The sequence below is a fragment of the Dermacentor albipictus genome, unplaced genomic scaffold, assembly GCF_038994185.2.
Source record: "Dermacentor albipictus isolate Rhodes 1998 colony unplaced genomic scaffold, USDA_Dalb.pri_finalv2 scaffold_23, whole genome shotgun sequence".
Classification (NCBI taxonomy): domain Eukaryota; kingdom Metazoa; phylum Arthropoda; class Arachnida; order Ixodida; family Ixodidae; genus Dermacentor; species Dermacentor albipictus.
The window spans coordinates 2,888,386-2,912,827 of NW_027225577.1; the positions used below are offsets into that span (position 1 = coordinate 2,888,386).

Below are 24,442 nucleotides of genomic sequence, written 5' to 3' on the forward strand. Positions count from 1 at the left end.
GAATTTGAACATGTTAGTATGTGCGTAGTAGGGTATCAAGTTTAGGTCATGATGTCTTCTTGTTGATGATCCCGGCGCGAAGTTAATGTAATTATCATTTGAGAGCCTAACTATAAATTGACAATGCAATGCAAGAATTTTAATGATTCGACATGGCGACGAGAAGAGAGCGTGTTTAGGTTCAAGGAAGAAAGTGTGGAAGAAAGGAAGAAAGTCGCGATCGTAACGATGACATATAAATAGGTTGTTTGCCAGTATATAAATGGAATAGCTTCTTTTTTTTTTTTTCGACGGATTCGAGTTTTCTTATGTCGGATTTCAGGTATGGATTCCAAATGTCACACCCGTAATCCAAGATGAGCGGCACTAGGGTTTTATATGTGAGCAATTTTGTTTCTTTGTGGGCTCAGCGCAGAGAACACTTTAGGTAACCTAGACATGATAGAGGTTTAAAACAGGTTCCTTCAATATGTTCAGACCAGGATAAATGGTGTGGGAATAAAATGCCAAGATACTTATATTCAGAAACGTTTTCTAGAGGAATACCATAGAAACAATAAGGAAGGCGCAGTTGTGTGGTACGTGTCGAGAAGGACATAGAGACAATTTTGCAAAAATTTATGTTCATCTGCCACGTGTTACACCAAGTATAAAAGTTGGAAAAGGCTCTATTCAAAATGGCATGATCTTCATGACTGGTAATTGTGTGATAGATAACTCGGTCATTGGCGTAAAGACTGATTTTAGTTGGTAGCATGTTCTTTGGCTTTGGTAGCACATTGTTGGCTTCTTGTTAAACATATATACACAGAACACACAAGGAGAGGTTAAAGGGCCCCTCACCAGGCCCCATAGCAAATTTTGATTCTATGCTGGAAGTTGTTAGATGCCTTCTAGGGAGCATTCTACCGCAAAATTTTAAAAATCAGCTCATTAATAGCAGAGATATAAATATTTCAGTGTCATGAATCCATGATTTCAGAAGGTGAGCTTCGCCGCAGGCATAGACGCTCCCTCCACTTGCCCCGTCTAGCCTCCACAAGCGAAATTCCTTCCCTACGTTCTCCCATACCGGAGATCGAGGATCGCGTGACATATACGTCATGGGTCCCCCCTTCGTTTTTTTTTCTCCTTGCTTCTTTGTGGCGTGGTGCACTTCTGCTGATGGCGTCGCGCGCGAGCTCTTGTGATTGTATCGTGCAACGCACAATTTTGCGGGCTGTGCACGAGGACACTTGACTAGCGGTATAAGTCAGTGCTACACAAATACTGAGGCGAACACAAGCGGATCACAGAGCATGATCCCGTGATGGAACACGGTAGAAAATGACATAGTTTCAGTGTCTGTGCACACAACTGCACGATGTGGAAACAAGCAGACAAAACGGAAGTGCATATCTCTTTCTGCAGTGCGAAGTAAAACAAAAACATGCTGACATCCGGTTTGTGTGTTTTATTATTTATCAAAGCTTTAATTCCTCTATTCTAGCAACATATTACACAAATAACAGATGTTGGCTTGAATAATTTTTGAAGTCGCGTGTCACCACGAGCGATGTCACAGCGCGAACACGTGTATGTAGGCGCACTAGCACGTGTACATCATCCTTTGGCTTGGAGCACGGCGGCTGCAAGGAGAAAGGAAAACGACGTTCAGCTTGAAATTTCAGATCTTTCTGCAGCACGTAGCGATGTAATACTTTGCAGGCACGATCGTTATCACGCATTGTAAACTCTGCGCTTGTCAGCTCAAAATGGCCAGACCTGGTGAGGTGCCCTTTTAAGTGCAGCATGACATGTCAGAAGAGCACTGCTCTCACAGTGTATAATTTCAGATTCATCTGCTCTAGGAAAAGCGCAGAAAGGAGTTTCAGGGGCAGATTTTTTGTTGCTCGCTTATTTTCTTTTTCTTTCTTTTTTCATGTCATCAAAGTTCTTGCCATTGATGTTCACAAAAACTTCTTGTAGAAGTACATTTCCTTGCACTCAAAGTAACTTTTATTGGTCAGGTTTATTGACGTCCATCAAATGAAATACACTGAATCAATTTCAATACATCATCATCAGCATCAGCCTGCTTACGCCCACTGCAGGGCAAAGGCCTCTCCCATATTTCTCCAACAACCCCGGTCATGTACTAATTGTGGCCATGCCGTCCCTGCAAACTTCTTAATCTCATCCGCCCACCTAACTTTCTGCCGCCCCCTGCTACGCTTCCCTTCCCTTGGAATCCAGTCCGTAACCCTTAATGACCATCGGTTATCTTCCCTCCTCATTACATGTCCTGCCCATGCCCATTTCTTTTTCTTGATTTCAATTAAGATGTCATTAACTCGCGTTTGTTCCCTCACCCAATCTGCTCTTTTCTTATCTCTTAACGTTACACCTATCATTCTTCTTTCCATAGCTCGTTGCGTCATCCTCAATTTGAGTAGAACCCCTTTCGTAAGCCTCCAGGTTTCTGCCCCATAGGTGAGTACTGGTAAGACACAGCTATTATACACTTTTCTCTTGAGGGATAATGGCAACCTGCTGTTCATGATCTGAGAATGCCGGCCAAACGCACCCCAGCCCATTCTTATTCTCAATATTTCCGTCTCATGATCCGGATCCGCAGTGACTACCTGTCCTAAGTAGATGTATTCCCTTACGACTTCCAGTGCCTCGCTGCCTATCGTAAATTGCTGTTCTCTTCCGAGACTGTTAAACATTACTTTAGTTTTCTGTAGATTAATTTTTAGACCCAATCTTCTGCTTTGCCTCTCCAGGTCAGTGAGCATGCATTGCAGTTGGTCCCCTGAGTTACTAAGCAAGGCAATATCATCAGCGAATCGCAAGTTACTAAGGTATTCTCCATTAACATTTGTCCCCATTTCTTCCCAATCCAGGTCTCTGAATACCTCCTGTAAACACGCTGTGAATAGTATTGGAGAGATCGTATCTCCGTGCCTGACGCCTTTCTTTATTGGGATTTTGTTGCTTTCTTTATGGAGGACTACGGTGGCTGTGGAGCCGCTATAGATATCTTTCAGTATTTTTACATACGGCTCGTCTATACCAATTTCAATACAGAAAGCAACAAAAATGATGCTTTGGCAATGTCTCACCATGGTACACAGTTGTGCAGAGTCATGAATTATTGTCTAATGAATATGATGCATGTGATGTAGTGCTGCTTATTTTGACTATTTGGAAGTAAATTATTTTTGCCAGTGTCATGATTGTGCACTTTTTCTCTTTTTCTTGTTTAGTGAGGTTATGAATATATTACAGACTCTCTGAAAGAAGTTATAATGTAGCAGAACTAATAATTCCACTAAATATAACTATACAGCAACACCATGATTAAGGCTGTAGTGTGCAGTCATATGAAAGCAGGTTACTTCGCCTTGGCTTTATGCATGGTATTCTTTACTTCACCACGGTTAATTAGGAAAGGACCTGTATGACTGCAATGACCTTAACTTTGGTGCACATACACCTGGTGAGCTGAATTATGATTTCATACATGTCGTAGCAAGTTATTCGAAGAGTTTTTCAGTTTAAAGGAAAAGGGATAATGGCAAACAGGCTCGCCATAAAAAATGCTTCTCTTTATTCAGGGACCTACCTTTTCTCATTCAGGTGATGCCACAGTGATCCATGTCAATCTCTTCTTGTGCAGCAGGAAAAAGGACTCGGGACCGCACAATGCAAAAAAGGCATCAGCCATCACCTCCAGGGCCCCCCTACTACTGCCACCATTGTGATTATGTAGCTGACAGACCATCATCTCTAGTCAGGCACCGGGTCATCCACACAGGCGAACGACCATTCCAGTGCCACATCTGCACTCGGAGCTTCTCTCAGAAGGCCCACCTCAAGTCACACATGCGCACGCACACAGGCGAGCGACCTCTCCGCTGCTCTATGTGTTCCATGTCCTTCGTGCACTTTGTTCAACGGAGCAGACACATGAGAAAGCATCATCGTCAACAGGATACTGCACAGTGAAGTAGGCCATCGCCGTTTTTCAAGTGGATCTCAAAAAGGAACTTAATGACAGGCCTAAGTGTGCGTGAAAAGGTCAAGACTTCATCGTACACCAAGTAGGTGAAGTACCACCGCATGCTGTCTTTCATCATAATGCGAAGGCACCTCTCTGGACAATGAATTGATCAAGGTGTTTGGTCATGTTGAGATGTAGCATTTCTGCTACCAACAGATTTTGGGTATATTGGAGTATGATGGATGTTGTGTTTAAAAACATATTGACATCTGTAAGTCCAAGTCAGGTTGTATGCAAGTGAATACAGTGTCAGTATTCAGTAGAATGAGCCACATCCACTAATCACATTTATTTTCAAGCTGTCCTTGCAAGTTCATTGTTGTTAATAATCTTGGCCATCTTTATTTTGCAACAAGTGCCACTTGTAGTTGTTAAATCTTGTTTTATTTATCCGTACCATGCAGTGTTCCTTTAAGCCTTTGTGCAGCTAGGGTATATTGAGTGGTTGTCAGCATAAATTTGCCCACGCTTGTGTGATTGCTACTGTCAGAGCTGCTGTTGCCATGAATGACAAGGGACTCTTCTTTGCTTGAGACATCCCTTTAAGTTGAAGATTGTCCTTGCAACTTCCCCTCTTATTTTCCATAGTTTTCATATGGTTACTGCTTCACATGTTGGTGGTGTTTTTGCAGCAGCCTATCTTGTAAACGCAGACACTAGTTCCATTTCTCATGGCAATGCAATTCATTATATAACTATGTTTTGTACAGTACACTACCGGTAATTTGACTTCGGTTAATTATTTTTCGTTTTATTCAATCCTGACCAAAGCTTCATGCCGTTGCCTGTACATTTCTACGGGCCAAGACTGTCATTTCAACCACAAGATCAACCCTTACCAAATATTTAGACGAGCATGCTGACCCCAGTGGGGATTCCAGCTGTGATTTAAATGGCGTGAGCATGTGACTTTGCAGCTCTAGAGGAAGTGCATACGTCAAACACAAATTATCTTACAAAGAAAACACATATTTTTGGCCTGCCCTCAGCATATTTTCAAGTGAAATTGAGAGATAACAATTAATGGTTATGGTATTTATCCAATTCTAATGTGTACCTTTTTCCCAAGAAAATAGGTTTGAATGGGGCCCGTGTGTTACTTCGATATAAACATTAAACCGTGTTTGTGGCATTGACATTACCTTCCTGTCGGTGCCATTGTCATCCCCATGACATCACAAGATGATGATGGAGCAAGTTTTTGTGCACTTTGGCAACGATGACATGCTGCTTTCATTACAAAAGCTCATTCAAAAGAGAAGTTATTGTGCATGCTAACCTAATGGCAACAGAGCATGCTCTCGGCATGTCAGAGCCTTGCCTGTGTCAAAGGGTGAAGCTTTAAAATTTTTATTCGAGGTGGTAGCCAACTTCCCATTCATCATGGTTGCAATGACTATAAAGAAATGCAGAATATCAGATGCAGTGGGTGGCACGGAAGATGATGTCGGGGCCCATAGCAGTGTTAAAAGCTAGCTGTCTAAGAGTGACAGTGATGGACATTGTGGGTAAATAAATTTCCATTGTCTGAAGAAAAGTTTTGCAGGTTCCATCTTTTTCTGCTTGCCATAATTGCAGGCATGCCACATTTCTTATTGTGATAGCGATTATGTGGACACTCCAGGCAAATTTTCGCCGTCACCATCGCCATTGTGACACCTCCTCACGTGCATCTCCCCCTCTAGCCTTGCCGCACACTGCCGTGCCCTCTCTTGGAGATAATTTCTGGCAGGGCCAAAAGTTGGTGGCTGCATGTACGCTGTCTTTGCGTGCACCTAATGCTGGAGGTTATGTAATCTCAAGTTTTGGAGACAGTGAAGGGAGAGGCAGCAGAAGTATTCGCTCCCCTCAGTTCGCGTTCATCACGATAGCGTTATGATGGTGTGTGCGTGCAGTCATCGAATGAGATCAGTTCATGTTTGCTTGTATTTACATGACACTATGCTTGCTAATTTAATTAGTAAGTGAACCTTTACTGCAATTATATGGCTGATAAAACTATGGTGCTTACATTTTGCAGTTGTGTAATAGGCATTGTTATTGCAATGAATGCGTCACCCTTCAGGCAAAGTGCAGCATTTCTTGTTTTAAAATGGGCTGATTGTTGGATTTGGGTGCACATTGTGTTCCTTACATTGAAACCATAAAAATTTAATGCGTGCTAGGTTTGGGGGAGCAGTAGAATTGGGTAAATACTGCCAATAAAGTTGTGTTATGTTTTGATCTTATTTTTCTGCCTGTTTTAATTCAACCTGCCGGATATGATGAATGCTGTCAGTCACGTCGAGGTTAAATTAATGGAAGTTAACTGTATATCTGTAGCTGAAACCATGTAACATTTTAGCCATAATTATTTGTGGCTATTATGTTTTGAACTCAGATAATTACCCCTGTTGGACGCTAAGAAACATTGTAAAAGGGTAACATGCTAAGGTAATTGCGGCCATTTAATGAGCTTGCGATACCAAAGTAGCGACTAGAAGGGTGATAACAACTTGGTATAACAAACTTCAGTATAGCAAAATTCTCAATATAACGAAGTATTTAACTTTTCATTACTTCTTGTCTATAGAACAGCATGTATTTTGAACTCCTATATAGCAAAGTGTGTTTATACACAATTTCAACATTTACTGAGGCAGACGAGACGAAACATTCGCTCCCCAATGTCGTCGTTTTTCATGACAGTCTCCTTCCGCTTCGGATGACACTATCAGCCGTGGAGGTGGAAGGGATGCGAAAGCATGGCTTTGCTTCGTACCGCTGCTGTGAAGATATTGTCAACACAGCGTGAAACCATATCTTTCGTTGGCAACTCTCAAATGTAACAAAATTATTTTTTTCTCATTTGAATTTGCTTTTTTTCTATTACCCAATAATTCTACAAATTCTGCAGCTCCTTTCATCTAAGAAAAATATTCTGGTGACTGTACTTGTTTGCATGAAAAGTTGAACTTCAAGATAATGAAATTTTTATATAACAACGCAAATTGCTGATTTTACCGACTAGTTATGTCGAGGTTGCATAAATCTGCAGAGTCATGCTTGTGCTGGTTGAACTACATTTCCACATTTGCAACTGCACAGCATTTAGTTCAAGTTTTCCTTGTAACAACTGTTGTAAACTTGGGGTGAGATCGTGCAAGCCTCTCACTTTTCAGACGTTTGCTTGTGCTCTCAGGATTCGCCGGCACCACGTTTTCGTCAGTGGTCACCAGGGCAACGACGCGGGACTGTAAATTGAACACCGCCTACTCACTGACTTAGCAAGCGAACATTTGAAAAGCAAGATGCTTGCATGATCTCCCCTTTGGTTAGATGTTCATGAAGCCATGCAATACTATTTGCTCTTTTTTGTATTGATTCACTTTGTGCTAGCAGCAAGATGTGCGCCTCATTTCATTTTTTTTGCTTTCACTTTTTAGCATATTTTTCAATTCTACATGGGCTAATTCGCGGTGTAAAGGGGTCCACATTGTGAATTGAACACACATTCCTTGTGTTCAAAGCACGTGTGTTCAGTTCACAAGGTGGACCCCTTGACACTGCCATTCACAATACTTAGATTATACTTTCGCAAATTGCGCCCACATGAAGGAACATGCACCTGTCATTGCCATGCACTGGCTGTTCAGGTATTGCTAGGAAAAACTAAAGAACTTGCCTTATCATTGTTTAATTTTATTCTCACTGTGGCATATCTCATCCATCTCTTGTGTTGCGCAGCTATTCTAATGGCATGTTGAATATTACTTGTGTGTTAGGAGCAAGCTATGGACACCTTACCTTTCTGGAGTGAGCATTACCTTTTGTAATGTAAGCATTATCATATTTCTTAGTTAATAAGTTTGTGCTTAAAATAATTTAAATAAATAAAGTAATTTCATTTAGTGCTAAGGCACTAAATGAAATTTAACGTAGCAGAACAGCTTCAAGATAGAAAGCCACATAATAATGCTGAGGTACCATCACAGTGCTCATCATAGTTCAGCCTATCATCATCAATTATGTTTATCGAATTTAATTCACATGGTGAATCATCATTCCCCGTTTTGGCTCCCTGAGTTCACTATTAGCTTTGCCGCTATCATGATTTCGCACTCTCCATTCCTGAAGTTTCTGTATTTGTTATAAGCAATTTGGAGCACATTATTACCTGCAGTCAGCTTACAATGAAGCAAACTTAAATAATTGAGATCTTTGGTTAATTCAAAGAAATCTCAACATTTTAATTGACTTGCCAAAGGTTTAATGAATTTTCAAGCCACTTAATTCAAAACAAGTTCTGCAAAGATTTTGGTTGAATAAAACCTCTGGGCTTCTCAAGGCTGAGAGAGAGAGAGAGAGACAACTTCATGTAGTCGCCTGCAGAACGACACCACGACTAAATGGCGCCGTGACGCGGGCCCTGACGTCTTCTCAGCGGGTGGTCTCTACTCAACTCCAGCGCGTGTTACTCCCGCGGTTGGTCGCCCTGGGGGGCAACGTTTTCATGACATTTTCATGACAGAAATACAAGTTCAATATCTGAACATACAAGCAGAACAGACACCTTTATGCACCCTGTACGGCCATATACTAAACTAGGCATGGACATAGAGCCGATGGGTATTTGCGAAAGAGCGGAGAGGAAAGACAGAACCTCCTCACCAAATTTCCTCAATGCGCATACAGGATATCAGAACTGCAAGCATATGGCTAAATCGATGACGACTCAACGTACAAGGCAACCTGAATATCAAACATGATCAAGTTTTGACTGCTTGTATCTCATAAACTTCTAGTTGCTAGCTGTTTTTGACTGCTTCTCAAGGCTGAGAGAAGCAGTCAAAAACAGCTAGCAACTAGAAGTTTATGAGATACAAGCAGTCAAAACTTGATCATGTTTGATATTCAGGTTGCCTTGTACGTTGAGTCGTCATCGATTTAGCCATATGCTTGCAGTTCTGATATCCTGTATGCGCATTGAGGAAATTTGGTGAGGAGGTTCTGTCTTTCCTCTCCGCTCTTTCGCAAATACCCATCGGCTCTATGTCCATGCCTAGTTTAGTATATGGCCGTACAGGGTGCATAAAGGTGTCTGTTCTGCTTGTATGTTCAGATATTGAACTTGTATTTCTGTCATGAAAATCATTGAACTTCTGGCAATTCAAACTTTTAATAATTAATGTGATAAACTGCAAGTCCCTAGGAATTAATGTTAAGGCAAGCCAACTGTCATAGAAGAAATTGTGTTTGCAGCAGAAAGCGACAAAAATGTTAACACTAATAGCATCTCACTGTGATATGTTGCCATGCTGAAAGCAGCTTAGTTTATCTTGGCTTTCATAATTCACCTGTGTGACTGAGGAGAGAAGTTGTACAGCTACAGCATGCGTTTCTTTCAACTAACAGTGTGCAAATACAAAGAAGACCGAAGTTCGCAAGAAGATGGAAGCTTCATGTGACAAACAATGGTAGAAAACTGAATGCCACTTCTGCTTACTTAAATGAGCTACATCTGCAGAAAAATGTTGCTAAAGAAAGGAGCTGTTGGCTTGACAAAGACCAGTCCCCTTGTCAGAATGTTGGCTCCTGCATCACTCCTTGTTTACTGCTGTTTATCACTAACGGTGTGCAAGCATATTAAAATTCAAATTGTTCTTATTGCTCTATCTGTATCCGACGTCGGCAAACCTTGAAAGCTTACTTTAGGATATATGTGGTACTAGTGTTCATGTGTGTTTGTTTCTACAGTGGCATTTCAACCAGCTTGGGAATGATTGCAAGTAGAAGTACTGGCTTCCTTTGAATGGTGACTGGGCAATGGTGGCTGAGCACATGACATGGCCACGGCTACATAATTACTCTTTCTGGCAAAAAACTGCCAAAGCACAATACGAAAGCATTGGGTATTGTAGTTTCTCTCCCAAAATTTATCATATACATGTACATTCTGGGAAGCACTGCAGAGCGGCTGGGTAGTGAGCGCTTTTTAGTAAACACTTATCACGTGCACACAGAAGAAGGGCTTCTACTGACAGCAATGCAGCTATAAGAAGATGGGAAGTCAAGTGAGCAGAGGGGACTAAAGCTGATGGAACCAAGGAACTGTATGAATTGAATCCACAGTGTACAAGAACAAGTTCCAATCCAGAGCCTGCACTTTCCATCATTTCTGTAGTGGGCAAACATCCTTGTCACCAATTTTCTCTCAAATGAGTGTATGGAATTCTCTGTTTAGTTTGATATAAAAGATGTCGAAGTGTTTGTTGAGACTGAAGATGCAATTGAACTGCTGTTGTTGTAGCCTACAGGGAGAAAGAACTGTACAGATGGTAGGTTTTATACAGCTGTGAGAAATGTCTATGTTTTAACTCTTTCCCTACCATGAGGAAAATAGGTGTTTTTGCTACCTTTGGTACCTTCATTACATTCCAGACTGTTAAATGCTTGTGTGCTACCTGCTTTTTGTTTCATTCTGAATCACTGTTTTTTTGTGTGCGTGTCATCTAAGTGCACATCAGCCAGCCCACATGTGTAGTTTGTTGGTGTTGCCTGCATTCAGAAATATATAAATAACCTCTGTTTACCATACAGCATTTCTCTAACTCTTTTTCTTAAAGCAAGATACACTTAGCTCTATTTTGTATTCAAAGCCAGATTTTTTTCTTGTATCCTTATGCAATTCAATTACAAAATTTCAGCATTTAGGCACCCCTGTTTACCAACACTATCTTCTTTTGGCTAGCTACAGTTTAATCTGTGTTTTATAACATGTCTCAGTAAAGAGGAAGTTGCCACTTATCCAGCTCCTGCACCCCCTCCCCCTTCTTTATTTAATATTCTAGAGTAAACTTTTCTTTTTCTTTTGACACTCAAGCTAATTCGCCTATGCACATTCTCATGCAGAAGCAGGGAGTTTGGACTTCAGAATCAGCAAAGTACCAACAATCATTCCCAGGGCCCCACTTATTGTAGCTACTGATGTTATTACATGATCCACAAACCAGTGACTTGAGAGAGACGTAGCATCATCCCATCATGCAAACAGCTGCTTCAATGCCACTTCTACACTCGGTAAATGTCGCAGAAGAGTGACCGCTACATGCATTTGGTCACCCATACAGGCAAATGACCATTTCAGTCCAGGCTGTGTCCCCAGAGCTTCACCGTAAAGTGGAACTTCAAGTTGCATCTGTACATACACATAGGTAAGTGACCTATCCCCTGCACCATCTGTTGAATGTCCTTTGTACATCTCAATCAAATGAACAGACAACCGAGTTCTGTTGCACTGAAGTGCCACCCAGTAGTATGGATAGCCCTGTTGTGCAAATGGAGCTGTCACTTTTTTTAGGAGGCAATTGACAGGCATAGGTGTGCAAGTGGGCTCGGTATGTTTATGAGTAGACATATGGCAGACATACGTGTGTGAGGAAATGTCTAGCTCATGTGCACCAGAAGACCTGACACATAATATGCTATTATTCACCTCGCTGCAAAGGCACTTCATGGGATAATTAATCTTAATTTGGCAAGTTGTTCCATTGTGCTAAGGCTTACTCGTGTAAGGAGCGTGACAGAAAATTTCTCTTTGGTTACATTGCAGCTGATTAAAGAAATGATATGCCTGCATATTAGGATGCAACAGACATGGAAGCCAAAGCGTATAAGTGATGATACATTGCGAATGCAGGAATGCGCGAACATGCACACAATCGTGTACTTTTCACAGAGCAGCTGCTGAATGAGAGCAAACAATGAAACGGATGGGAAAGGGAAAAGTTTCTCGTGGTATAGCGAGGTAATAGAACAATAAGACAAAACACTGACGGCATGTAAACACAGATGACACGAATGCTCAGTATAAAGCAAATCATAGTAGAAATTGGCCTCCTTTTGCAGAAACAAGTTTTCAAAAATTCTTAAATGAGAAAAACAATGCCATGAGTGCTGCAGGGATGTCCATACTAGAATAAGTGTGATAAACTCATTTAATGAAAGTAAACAAGTAATGACAATGGTAATCCATCCAGAGATCAACAGTGCTGGAAAAAGGCAGAATAACTGAAGAGAGCTGCAGTGCAATATCAGTGACGCGACTGATCAATATTGTGGTGAACATAGATGCAAATTTATCTCCACCTTTAGAAATCTTCCTAACAGCATCTCATTTGAGTGTGGTATAGGTGGGTGAGTACTGCGAGGAAGCTGCTGCGGCGTGCGCCTACTGCCTCAATCACGGGTGCCTCGCGCCTTCTCTTGTTCACGTGGGATCTAGCGGCCACAGAACATATACAATCACAGTTCGTACTGAATGTTGGTGCCAAAAGATTGTGTTTCCAGGAACGTATCAACAGGTAAAAAAAAAAGCGTAACTGTATAGAGAACTTTTGTGTTCGCAGTCAAGAACATTAGTGCCGGGGAATCGTACGAAATGGTATCATATCAACAAGGTTCTACTGTAATTTTGTAGTAACTCGAACGGTAAACTCGTGACAGGAGGTGAAGAGCATAAAGGCTGCCGATAGTCTGGGCTGGTAGTACGTGCCAGCCCGTATTACCTGATCATCTGAGCTGGCAGCAACCATTGCCTCTCCACTCATAGCCATGTCATTGCTTGAATAAATGTGGTGGCAGTTGCCTCACCAGCAGTGCAGAGTTCTGCAGTGTGTTCGTTGTTCGCTTATGTAAAGACGTAGCTAGCTCAAATGAAGGTTGCCTTGAGGTTTGTTGCACAGAATTAGCAGTGTGTGTAGTACAGTGAAAATGTGCATGTGATGTTCCTTCATATGTACAGTTCTCGCACATCTATGGTTAATTGTCAGCCATAATGTATTACTCTCTTGCTGTTGCACATTTGAACATAGGATTGAGCTAAGGAATGTAATGTGTGTGCAAGAAGGGCTGATTACATGTAGGTTTCCTAAGGTAATAATTAGAGGCCAGAACTTTAGGCAAAATGCATATTTTTTCCTTACATCCTTATCGTGCCTGTTTAACATATAAGCATTAACTATGGGTCTCAAAACTTTTTAGTGGCACCTTTACTGTGCCTACAAATGCCTACTTCGTTGTTGCTGCCTAAAGTATAGGGTTTTCAGGGCCTTTAAAATGCCCTTTTCCATGTTTTTCGAAGCCTCATCTTGTTTATAATGTTTACAACTCACTGAGGAACTTGGCTGAAGGCAGTCAATTATTCTCAAACATTTTGTAGGTATAAAGCTGTTTTTATCATCTTTGTGGCAGACTAGATCATTCCTGTGAGAAGGGTTCAAACTTCTCTTTGTGATGCTACACTTGAAAGCAAGTTGGTGTACTTGTGCACTCACTTCATCTTTTTGGCCAACATCATCTAAAAACTTGAATGCTAGAGTGCAACTCTAACACTGAGTATTGGGCTCATTTTGGACGCTCAGGAAATGTTCGTCTCAACGTTTTTATAGGTACCCAAGGTTTTATAGATCCCCAATGGATCTATAAGTTGAGTTCTAAATTTCAGTCTGTCTCATTCAAAAAAAAATTCCTGAGTTTCTGGTATTGAATGAGCTGTCTAAAGGTTCTGATTGGCAAACCTTCTGCAATCTTGTAAGATATTAGATTATTTCGCGTCCGGAAGTGCAAGTATGTGCCGCTAACTACAGTGGATGTTGAGCATTCCTTTCCTCCTTACAAATACTCCGTGAAAAAAGGCACAACATAAAATCTGGAAACTTTGAGATTGTGCTTGTTTGTCACTGCTTTCACAACTTTTCCTGTGATGTCTAGTCACACTAGATTTCAGATAAATCTTTTAACCTGTGCTATCTGACTCATTCCAGTTTATTGAGAAATTTCACAAAACATGGAGTTCAATGGGCTATGCCCTTTCGAAAATCATAATTTATCCTCAGATGCACAGCTTAAGTGCTGATTAATTGAGCCTATACATGCTTAAAGGACAGTAATTGACACCTATATGTACCTCAGATGGCAGATTTAGAGCCTGTCAAAGTGCATAAAACAGCAATTTTTAATGCCTAAACATCCGTTCTCTTGTAATAATTACCAGAGTTTTGGGAGTGTTCTTTATGCAGACATATGGTAGCAATGTGGATAGCTGATTGTGTTGTGGCTATAAAATGTTTCCAAGCTGTCAAAAACAAGGAAGATAGATGCCTTCATACAACAAGCTAGTTCATTGTCTTACGCACAGCTTTCCCTTCTGCCTTGACCATCCTTTTGCTGCACTGTAATTTGGAATTTAGAACTGGCTCCATTTAGGTTTGAAAATGCATAGTAACATCCAGGGTTACTGTAGTGTTGTCGAACACTAAAAAATTTCAGTCCAAGGGGTGACAAGGGATGCATTAAAACATAATTGTAAGTGCAACCTAAGATTGACTGGCTCTCTAAAAAAATCTCAGTGAACTGGATTGTTTGATGCGGAAGTAAGTTAGAATTTTTGGCTCGTATTCACAAAGGCCTCGCATGCTACAATTGGTCATGTGAGAAAATTCTAGCCAATTTTGATGCTGGACACATTATTAGCGAAGACTTGTGACTGTAATGTGCTCATGCATTCAGCGTCTGCGTGCGATTGACGTGAAGACGATGAAGATGATAACGATGCCGAGAAAGTGCACGAGATTTCTGTGCTAACAAAACAACTAAACGAAGAGCCAATCAGGCAAGATCACGCTAAACTTCTAAAAAAGGTTCTCTCTCTCGGCTCTCTATCTCTCGTCCATAAAACATGATAAGGTAGCCAGCAACTGAGCCAGATCAATGCTGTTAGTTCAGTTAACAATAACAAACAAAGCAAACTCCTATCATGGACACAATCTATCAATCATCTTTGCGCTTTTTCATTAGGCTCATGCATCTGTTGCCGCTTTGTTGTACTCTTTTCCTGTTTGGAAATTCTTTTATTATTATATTGTATATGCCTCTTCATTGTCCTCTTGCACATAAGCATTCCTCTACAAGAATTGAGTACTTAATGTTGCTTATGAAATCAGTTCACACTGTGTGTCCAGAGCACTAAATAAATGACTGTGTTTAGTGAATGTGCATTGTTAATTATTGTCAATATTTATCGCTTGTACTAAAAAGCGTGTAATCTTAATTCTGTATCATTACTTTTTGTTGTGCTGAATGCTTTAGGAAAAGTTGTATGGTGGCACTTAGACCATTTATTGTTGTCATTGAATGCATTTGTTATGACAGGTATTCTTCAGCAATTTAAAATTTGGGCAGTGTTTTAATCTCTACTTGCTTATTGCATTCCTGTATTGGTTGAACTACTTTGTCGGCACGTCTGGATTCTAGTGGGACACATTTCTCTTGTAATATTTGTATTTAAATATAGATTTTGACTGAAGCCTGTCGTAGCATCTGTATTGTACAAAATGTTATTGTACAAGCAGTGAGAGAAGAGGCCAGTTTTGTATTTTGACAGTTTTAGTAAATGCTTATTGCTCCCCATTCCGCTTGCGTACACCCAATCCGTCCCAGTGGCTGAATGTAAGAAGAATCGCTTTTAGCTGATCGTTTGGTGCTTGTGGTGGCCGTGCAGTCGCTTACTGTCCTACTTGGTCGTAAAAGACATGACCACAGCAAAAAGTTTATAGCATATCAAGTTTGCTTAAATGATATTGCGCGACATAAAAAACGACACGGACGTGAAACAAGGCGACACACCAAGCGCAAACTTTCAACTAAGTTTATTGTGCCACTGCGTCATTTTATACATGGCATGCACGTAGATCGCGCATGCGCTTACACGGAAATGAAGTGCGAAATCATGTAACATGGTTACGTGTCGTGTGATGCCGCGTCCAAGTAACGTAGATGCGGGCCGAAGTCTCTCGGGCAGAAGTTTGCCATCCAAACCAAAAGGCCCCCCACAGAACTTCTGTCCTATGTTCGAGATGTCTCAAGGCTCGTCCCAGACCACGAGGTAGGCCGTATCGTATCGGAAGGTGTGGATGTACTACAAAGACACAAGCAACCGAAGGCGAGGATTTCGGTGAATCGGGTGGCCTCTTCTCTCGTGGACAGTGCGCTGTGTGTAATTCCTGCCGACAAAGAAGGCGGTTTTGCTGTGTTACCTGCTGAAGACTTTAACGCCAAAGCTCTAGAAGCCATCAGTGCCACGTTTAACTGTCATAGGGAGGTGTCGCTGGCCAAGGTAAAGGCTGTGGCAAAGCGCATGTGCAACAGACTTAACCTGCAAAAATTAACCAAGGCCTTTGAAAACAGCAAGCGAGATCACCTACAAGTTTTCTTCAGTGCCAAAACGCATAAACCCGGTGTTCCGTTACGGGTTATTGTGTCAGAAATTGATACTTGGCAAAAGCCGTTGGCAGTGTTTTTACAACAAAAGTTGGGCCTTCTGCCTGTCAGCGACCCTTTCCTCGTTAAGAGCTCAGAAACTGTGATTGAATTTTTGAAGTCACATTCTGACCGTGGTCTTCAGGCGTTTTCCATTGATGTAAAGGATCTTTATTATTCCTTGCCGCATAGAAGCGTACTGTCCTGTGTTGAGCAATGTATAGATAAGTATGGTGCTGTTTCCTTCCAGAATGAGGCCGGCATGTCTTGCAGTCAATTTTTAGAACTTTTACAGATTTATCTTAATTCCACCTTTATCACTTGGGATAACCAATGTTTTTTGCAGAAGAGCGGAGTTTGTATTGGCTCTTGCATTGCTCCCATTCTTAGTGACTTGTTTTTATCCTGTTTAGACCATGACATTTCTTTACAAGTGCAAGGCACTGCAGTTTTTAAAACATTTAGATACGTTGATGACTTTTTAATTTTCATTGACTGCTCTTCTGATGCCTTCATTCTGGAAGTTAAGAAAGCGTTAGAAACGTTTCAGAAGTGCTTAGCCCCCCTTCAAACTACTCATGAGATGCCGGCAGATAGGTCTCTTTGTTTTCTTGATCTTCGCCTGAATTTTCAGGACTGCCACACGTGTTGGTCGTACGAGCCGCGAGCCAACAAACCACTTCTGCCGTATACGTCCGCACATTCTAAGCTTGTTAAGCGGGCCATTGTCAGTTTGTGCTTCAAGAATGCCCTTAGCAAGTCTTGCTGCCATGTTGTGGACGTAAGCTTAGAAGCACAAACTTTACGGTTGTCCTTGGCTGGATATCCTAGGGTGGTGCTAGTGTCTGTCGCGGAACGCATCTTAAGAGAAGCGCGATCCAATACGCAAAAGTCAGTTGCCGATGCCCCTCCTGGCACACGCCCTAAAGTTAGTGTCATACCTTACATGCACGGGATTTCCCACAACTTGAAAAAGATTGCCCAAAGAGCGAATGTAAGAGTTGTTTTTTCTGCTCCCGACAAGCTCGGCAGGCTTTGCAGGCTGACGGATCCAAATGCCGTCCCTTCCGATAAGTGCAGAAAGCATCACCGAAAAAAGTTTGTCCAGTGTGTACACCGGGTGGTGTACAGCCTTCCGCTTTCATGTGGCAAGAAATATATAGGACAAACTGGGCGTTACCTCAATTATCGGCTCCGTGAGCACAGCAACAATGTTAAAAACGGCTCTGGCGGTTTCTTGGCGATCCACTGTTGCGATCATGGGTGCAAACCTCTTGAGGATCAATGTACGATTGTTTCCCGTGGCAGCACGCAGCTCATCCGTGAGATATCTGAAGCACAGATGATCGCAAAATAGGGTGATGCGTGTGTCAGCTACCCGTCTCTAGCTCTCACAGAAAAAGAATTACGTTACTTGGACGCGGCATCACACGACACGTAACCATGTTACATGATTTCGCACTTCATTTCCGTGTAAGCGCATGCGCGATCTACGTGCATGCCATGTATAAAATGACGCAGTGGCACAATAAACTTAGTTGAAAGTTTGCTCTTGGTGTGTCGTCTTCTTTCACGTCCGTGTCGTTTTTTTATGTCGCGCAATATCATTTAAGCAATGGATTACCAACTTGCCCGGAATGCTGCTCTCATATCAAGTTTATCACTGCCAGGCACTGAGTGTATTTGTTTCATTGTTGCAATTTTTTTAACAATTGACCTCGAAAATGACACTTTTTTTGTTGCTTCTAAACACGGTTGTGTTGTGACATGAAGCTGCGAGGCTGGCTATAGCTGATTTGAAGGTGCTTGACATGCCATTTGTGCACTCGTCAACAAATTGTTCCATTCACAACTGCACTTTTGGTGTCAAGTTTTTACCCTGATCTTGTTTCTTTAAGCACTGTATCAAGGATGCAAAGCATCTCCCGAGCAGATCAGTAGACCTATAGCAGCAGTGGCAGCACTTGCTCTTGGTCTCACTTGCCATAGCTTGCTGTGCTCGCACGCTGCACTCTGCGAGCTCTCTAGCAGAAAGGGGGTGCTCATACACTCACACGTGATGCATGCGAACTTGCGCACCCGCTTGCTCGCCGGCTGATTGAAGCAGGCCGCAGGGAACATTCTCCTTAAATTGTCTATTTTAGCTCTGAAAAAGATTTTTCATAAAATACCCTTAGAGAAGTGCCATGAACCACTTATATTAATGCACATTATTATGACATGTCCACATACTGAATCACGGAGATGGAAGCTTTTACAGAATCTCGATAACTTAAACATACCTTTACACTCCGCCCCAATACTGGCAGATGATCCGCTAGTGCCTTTCACTGACTTGTTGAACTTCTAGATGAAGCCGTCTTTTTGCACAGACTTTAAAGTAACGCAGCTTTTGCTGCTTTAACATATTATTTCTTAATATCTTGCGGCTGGCGCAGCATGGCCTTAGTCACTTTTGTGCCATTAAATTTGAATGAGCTAACTAACAAAATGCCCTCGTACCGCTCTTGGATAGGATAAACTCCTAAATAAGCTGAACTTTGCTCACTATGTTTATATCGAGCAGTGTAACCTGTTTTTATTAAATTAAACATTTGAGTAGGTTATCGCCCAGAAGCGCAGTGGCCCATTTGGTTACTTTAAAGAGCACTAGACAAAAATCTCACACGTGATATTTTTTTATGCCGGGCACTGCCTGATGTATTATAGGAGCGTTACTGTGGCACGAGCTTTCTCCATAATGGACTGAATGCACTGCTTGTATTGAGTTCAGATTAGATCTTGCGCTGCTAGCTAGACAACAAATTTGTTTTAGACGTTCCTCAAATTCAACATTGTATATCCCCTTCAGTTTATTTTATATATATATATATGCATTTATTACGGTTATCAACATATTTTATGCTTAGCAAAACAAATAGTAATTGACTGAAGGAGCACGCACAATGACAATAAAGAACAGTGCTGTAGCAACGTCTGTTAAAATTATTAGAATATTGTCTAAATATTTGAAATGACTTAAAACCTAATTAAGAAAAAACTCATCATTAGCATTAGCATCTATCTTATTTCATTGGCATTTCATAATTGTAGTTTGTCCTGCAAAAGAAAAGTGATGCTTTGGTGGCCTGTCTTATTTTTTTTGTGCTGACATAAGGCATTCTAGCTGTCCAGCAGCGGCCAAAAGTTCAAAGTAGAAGCAGGGACGCCTCTTTCACTGTTACTTCTACAGGTATGAGACTGCAAGGCTGTCTGATTTGAAAGTACATAACAGGGTTCACACAGGTGAACAACAGTTTGCATGTCACTTGTGCCCTCTGAGCGTCTCAGAGTTCCACGCTGAAGAAACAACTGCACATCCACTATGGCGGGTGACCATTTCTGTGCCCTTCATGCCCCTAGAGGTTCTCTGTGAAATCTACCCTCAAGGTTCACCTGTGCATCCATACTGGTGAACAATTCTTTCAGTGCCCTCATGCTCTCTAAACTTCTTGGTAAAATGCAGCCTAACGAATCACCTGCGCATACACACAGGCGAGCAACCGTACTGGTGAACTATCTGCTCCAAGTCCTTTGTTCAGGGCTCCCACTTGAGCAAACACAGGAAATCACGCCACCATGACTTCACTGACCAGTTCACCAACCACATAGGGGTACATTATGAATTAAGCTGTGTTTGTATTATGAATCTCCATATGTGTGCAGTATGCTGCATGGAAAGCACAAGTGTCACGATGTGGTCTTGTATCTTGAACTGACACGTGATTTCAGCGGATTTTCTATCATAATCTAATATGTTGCAGAAAAATTTTTCTGTGTGTGTGTGTGACAACATTCCATTGCATTGCCATGTTCTTGTTTATGTGATATTCCTTCGTGTAAAGGCATAACAAAGAAATGCTAATTTGTCAGCTGAGTCTTTAAAGGAGTTGCATGTGCCATGAAATGATCATGATAAATTCTAAATGTTGGTTCTCTCACTAGGACATGTTCTTCAAATATGTTCTGCTGCCTATTTAAGTGCTCCTCTGAGTTCGTGTATGTTTAACTGTGTAAAAAGAAAGCTAATCGCAAGCTGCATTTTTAGGGCGTCGATGCACTGTGTCGCAAGAAAGTTCCTTATGCTGAGGTATCAGAAGGCAAATAGGAACTCAAGCGCTTAGTTATTTTGGAATTCTTGATGCAGGAAAGCTGTCAAGAGTTATGTCTGGTCTTCACATTTCTGTCTGGCACTTTGAGCGATGCCAACACATCTCACATTCAGGTGCCATTTGTCATTCGGGCGCCATTGGTTACACAATGACTTTTTTTTTTTTAAGGTGATGCATTTTATATCACACCTTAATGCTTGCCTGAGCAATTCATTGTTGATAACACATTTGTTTTCTTTTTTTTTTCTACCCACATCTATGTCACTCACAGATGGAGAATGATATATTTTCATTCCTACTACATAGCATTTTTAGAATGTGCAATGTCAGCTTTTGTTTGTGACAGCATCTTTGTGAATTTTCCTGCATTTGTTTGACTGGTGCCTTTGTTACTTTCTTTCTTTTCCGTGCCATGAGATGCAATCTTTTTCTCTTCATCTCACATTTCTGTATCCTGTAGGATCTAGTACATATACTCCTTCTTGGAGTTTTCTTAAAATTAATATAACTAGCCTATTTCATTGTCTTCTTGCATATAAGCATTCTTTTACAGCAGTTGAAGTTTAATCTTCATTAGGAATTCAAATCACATTGTCTCCATTGTCTCCTTAAGAACTGTGTCTGGTGAATGTATTGTTTATCATTGTTTTATATTTCTTTGCTGGTGCCTATTGCACTAACTGTCTTTGTAATTGTTCTTAAATAAAGTTTATTATTGTGACAGCCGTTGATGATGATTGTCAATGCAAGCAAATTGTTAAATGCTTTTAGAAAACTGTTTGCTTTATTAAAGGAACAATACTCTTGATGGCACATATTTCTTTATTTTGAGCACACTTATTTGGCGCTTGTTTTATTATGTAATCCCTTAAAAAGCAGTTGTTAACCCGTACAACTGTAGCACTAGAATAAATGGCTTTACATACAAGCCAATTTGTCATCTGCATGTTGTCTCCACTCGTGCTGCTGTGGAAGGCGACTACCATCCACCTCTCCCACCATAGACCTTTCATGCAGGTACCATCACTGGAGAGTGTGGCGGGAGGAAAGGAGGGCTGTTATTGAGCTCTGCATTGCAGTGTCTAAACCTTCAGACACCATAAAGCTCACGTGCAACAGCAGGTGTGTCTCAAAAAGTTGGTTAACATTCAGCAACAAACGTGCCTCACAACTCAATTGCGCGACAGCAGGCTCCCTTTGCGTCGTTGCCTTTCCAGTGGCGGTGCAATTTCATCCACCGACTACCAGCCTCTGGCCACCAACCACTGACCACCACGAAAATGGCCAAAAGAGGCAAAGAAAGCCACTCGCTTAAAACAGAGGTTTTGTCTTGTATTGCCAATGCAGAGGGATGTTACATGTGTATATGTTTGTCGTGCGGATAACTGTGTGATTCACGATCCTATGCTTGTGCATCACAGTCTGTATTTTGGCATTCCACTTGGAGCACTTAAGGCTGTATATTTCCGCTGTTTTGATGATGGTACCTTCATTTACATTGCTATTGTTACTGGTGCATAGACTGTGGTTAATGGCACGAAACTGAATGAGAGTGTTGATGTTACTGCAGTGGGTAACTTGTAATGATGGCACTCAAATGTCTGTTTGAAGCTTGAAGTTTATTCTGGTAAAATGCATCTACAAAGGTCGCAAAACATGGAGAAGGCAGGAGATGGTAAATTCAGGACGACGAGCAAAACGAGAACAAGGTAAAAGTTGGAGCCAACGCTTCGACAAGTGGACTTCTCCTTTTCAAGGCGACATATGACAGTAAGACATATGAGAAAGATAAGTCCACTTGTAGAAACGTTGGCTCCCGCCTTTACCTTGTTCTCGTTTTGCTCATCTACAAAGGTCGGTATGATATCGTGCAGGATAAGGTTGCATATTAAAAACACAATTAAATCAGGTGAATAATAAATAATAGATTGTAACAATAGTTTGGGCTGCAATGTATTGCCTGTATAAATTTTATATTACAATTTCAATGATTATGTTGAAACTTTGCTGAATATATGGGCTGTGAAACTTTCCTGCAGTGGCAGTGCATGCAAAGGCCATGTTGCATTTTCTCTCTTACTATTTCTGATTTTTTGTTAAATTCACATAAATTTGTATCACAAATTATGCACAGATTTCATATAACCAGTTATTAAGCAGCAAGAAGAAAGGGGGTTAACCGAGGGGCCCGATTTTTATCAGTCATATCATAAGAAGCCAACAAACACTTGACACCAAGGACTACATAGGGGAAATTACTTGTGCTTAATAAATGAAATGAAGAACAGGCACATGTAAATATTAGAAGTGTGTGAATAGTTGAAACTTTTGAATAATGAATCGGACAGTCATCATTTACAAATGAGAATATTTTTAAAGGCTTTTTGAATATTTCAAGAGGTCAACTGTGGCCAATTAAACATATAATTGGAGCAAACGAGCAGTAAATTTTCGCCCCCCCGGCATAGTATAATGCATAAAACATGATAACTTGTCTTGTGGAGCTGGCTAACTTAGCGAAACCGCAGCCATACTTTACAGGCTATAGAGTGATTATTCGCACTCTCTGAAGAGTCTTGTGTATGCAAAAGAACTACTTGTTTGCTCCTTATGCTCCATTCGTGCTTTTAATAGACGCTTCATAATATGCTATGTAGTGACAGAAACTTGTTAGTATTAAGAATACTAGGATGTGAATGTTGTTTTATATTAATTCTGATAGTGGTTGTTTATTATTTGAAAACTATTCGAATAGTATTCAATGTTTCATTCGCTTCAATTTGCTTCTGGCACTATTCAATACTATAAGAACAAACACTATAAGAACATATTTCTCATAGTTTGCTCGCAGCGTTTACCTACCTTTCACGCAAGAAGCGGGTTTGGAAGACTCCATCGCGGCGACCGTGCGCAGTGGCGTTCACTGTACGTATTCGGTAAAGATATAGCATCTGTAAACGATTCTATGCTTTCAGTTTGCCCAAGATTATTATTTAGACAGTAAAAAACTTCTCTCGTTTCGAAAGTACTTACAGAAATGTATGGGAGAGCTCGCGCGTGGTGTTTTCAGTGAGCGCTGACAGCAAAACCTATGAGCGCGCCGCGTGATCCCTCATACTACGCAAGTGAGGTGCTTCCGATAGATGGCGACTCCGTAACTCCTCGCTGGCAATATTGTATTGCATGCATAGCAGGCAACCTTACAAATGGTTGCCTGCTATGTGAGAGACTTCTCTCACTGTTTGCATCTTCGACCACATAATATGTTACATATCAAAGGAAGATATAGACGCAGATCATGTATTTCTATGTAAAATTAAATCTCTTACATTTATGTCACAAAATGTGACATAGTCATGCATAGAAGGTGTTGGGGATCTGAACCTATTGACAAGCATAGTGATATGACTCTATATGATATGATGGTGATATGATGTACACACAGTGTTCCTCTAGCAGGCCCAACTCGGGCTCGGTCATAGAGGTTGGGACAGGCCTGGTCATGCAACAGCTACACTCTTAAGCAAAATTAATCCCTTTGGGTCGTATCTTGCCACACAACAATAATGATCATCTGTCTTGTCTGCATTTCCTTTCTTTAACGCTGCGAGCCCGGTACTACCAAGTCATGAATGGTATGCACATTATCAGCACGACAAAGCATTCTCGACAGGAAAGTAGCAAGCACAGCGTTTTCAAGAAAGGAAACGCAAGCACGACAGATGACGATTATTGTTGTGCGGCAAGATACGACCCAAAGAGTGTACATTTGTTTAATAAGAGAGTAGCTCAGGCGTAGCTTGTGCTTGAAGCGAAATGCCCGGGCTGAGCTGAGGTTTGAGATGGAGGGCCCGAGCCATGCCTAGGCTGCAAAATCGGGTTGAGCAGTGTTTTAGTACCCATGTTCATGTGCTGGAGCACTAGTATTCTTGTGCTGTTCTGTTCT

General features: G+C 41.3%; 2 protein-coding genes across 2 annotated transcripts in view; both read left to right on the forward strand.

Moving 5' to 3' along the window:
- The window catches only part of LOC135898946 (zinc finger protein 436-like), a 118,686-nt gene that overhangs the window by 12,478 nt on the left and 81,766 nt on the right, over window positions 1–24,442 (forward strand). The gene's annotated exons all lie outside the window — the stretch shown is intronic.
- The window catches only part of LOC139052449 (zinc finger protein 271-like), a 33,188-nt gene that overhangs the window by 113 nt on the left and 8,633 nt on the right, over window positions 1–24,442 (forward strand). The window contains exons 2-4 of the mRNA XM_070529552.1: window positions 3,665–3,886; window positions 7,230–7,267; window positions 11,175–11,241. Of these exons, the coding sequence (XP_070385653.1) occupies window positions 3,665–3,886; window positions 7,230–7,267; window positions 11,175–11,241 (327 nt within the window). The remainder of the gene's footprint in view (window positions 1–3,664; window positions 3,887–7,229; window positions 7,268–11,174; window positions 11,242–24,442) is intronic.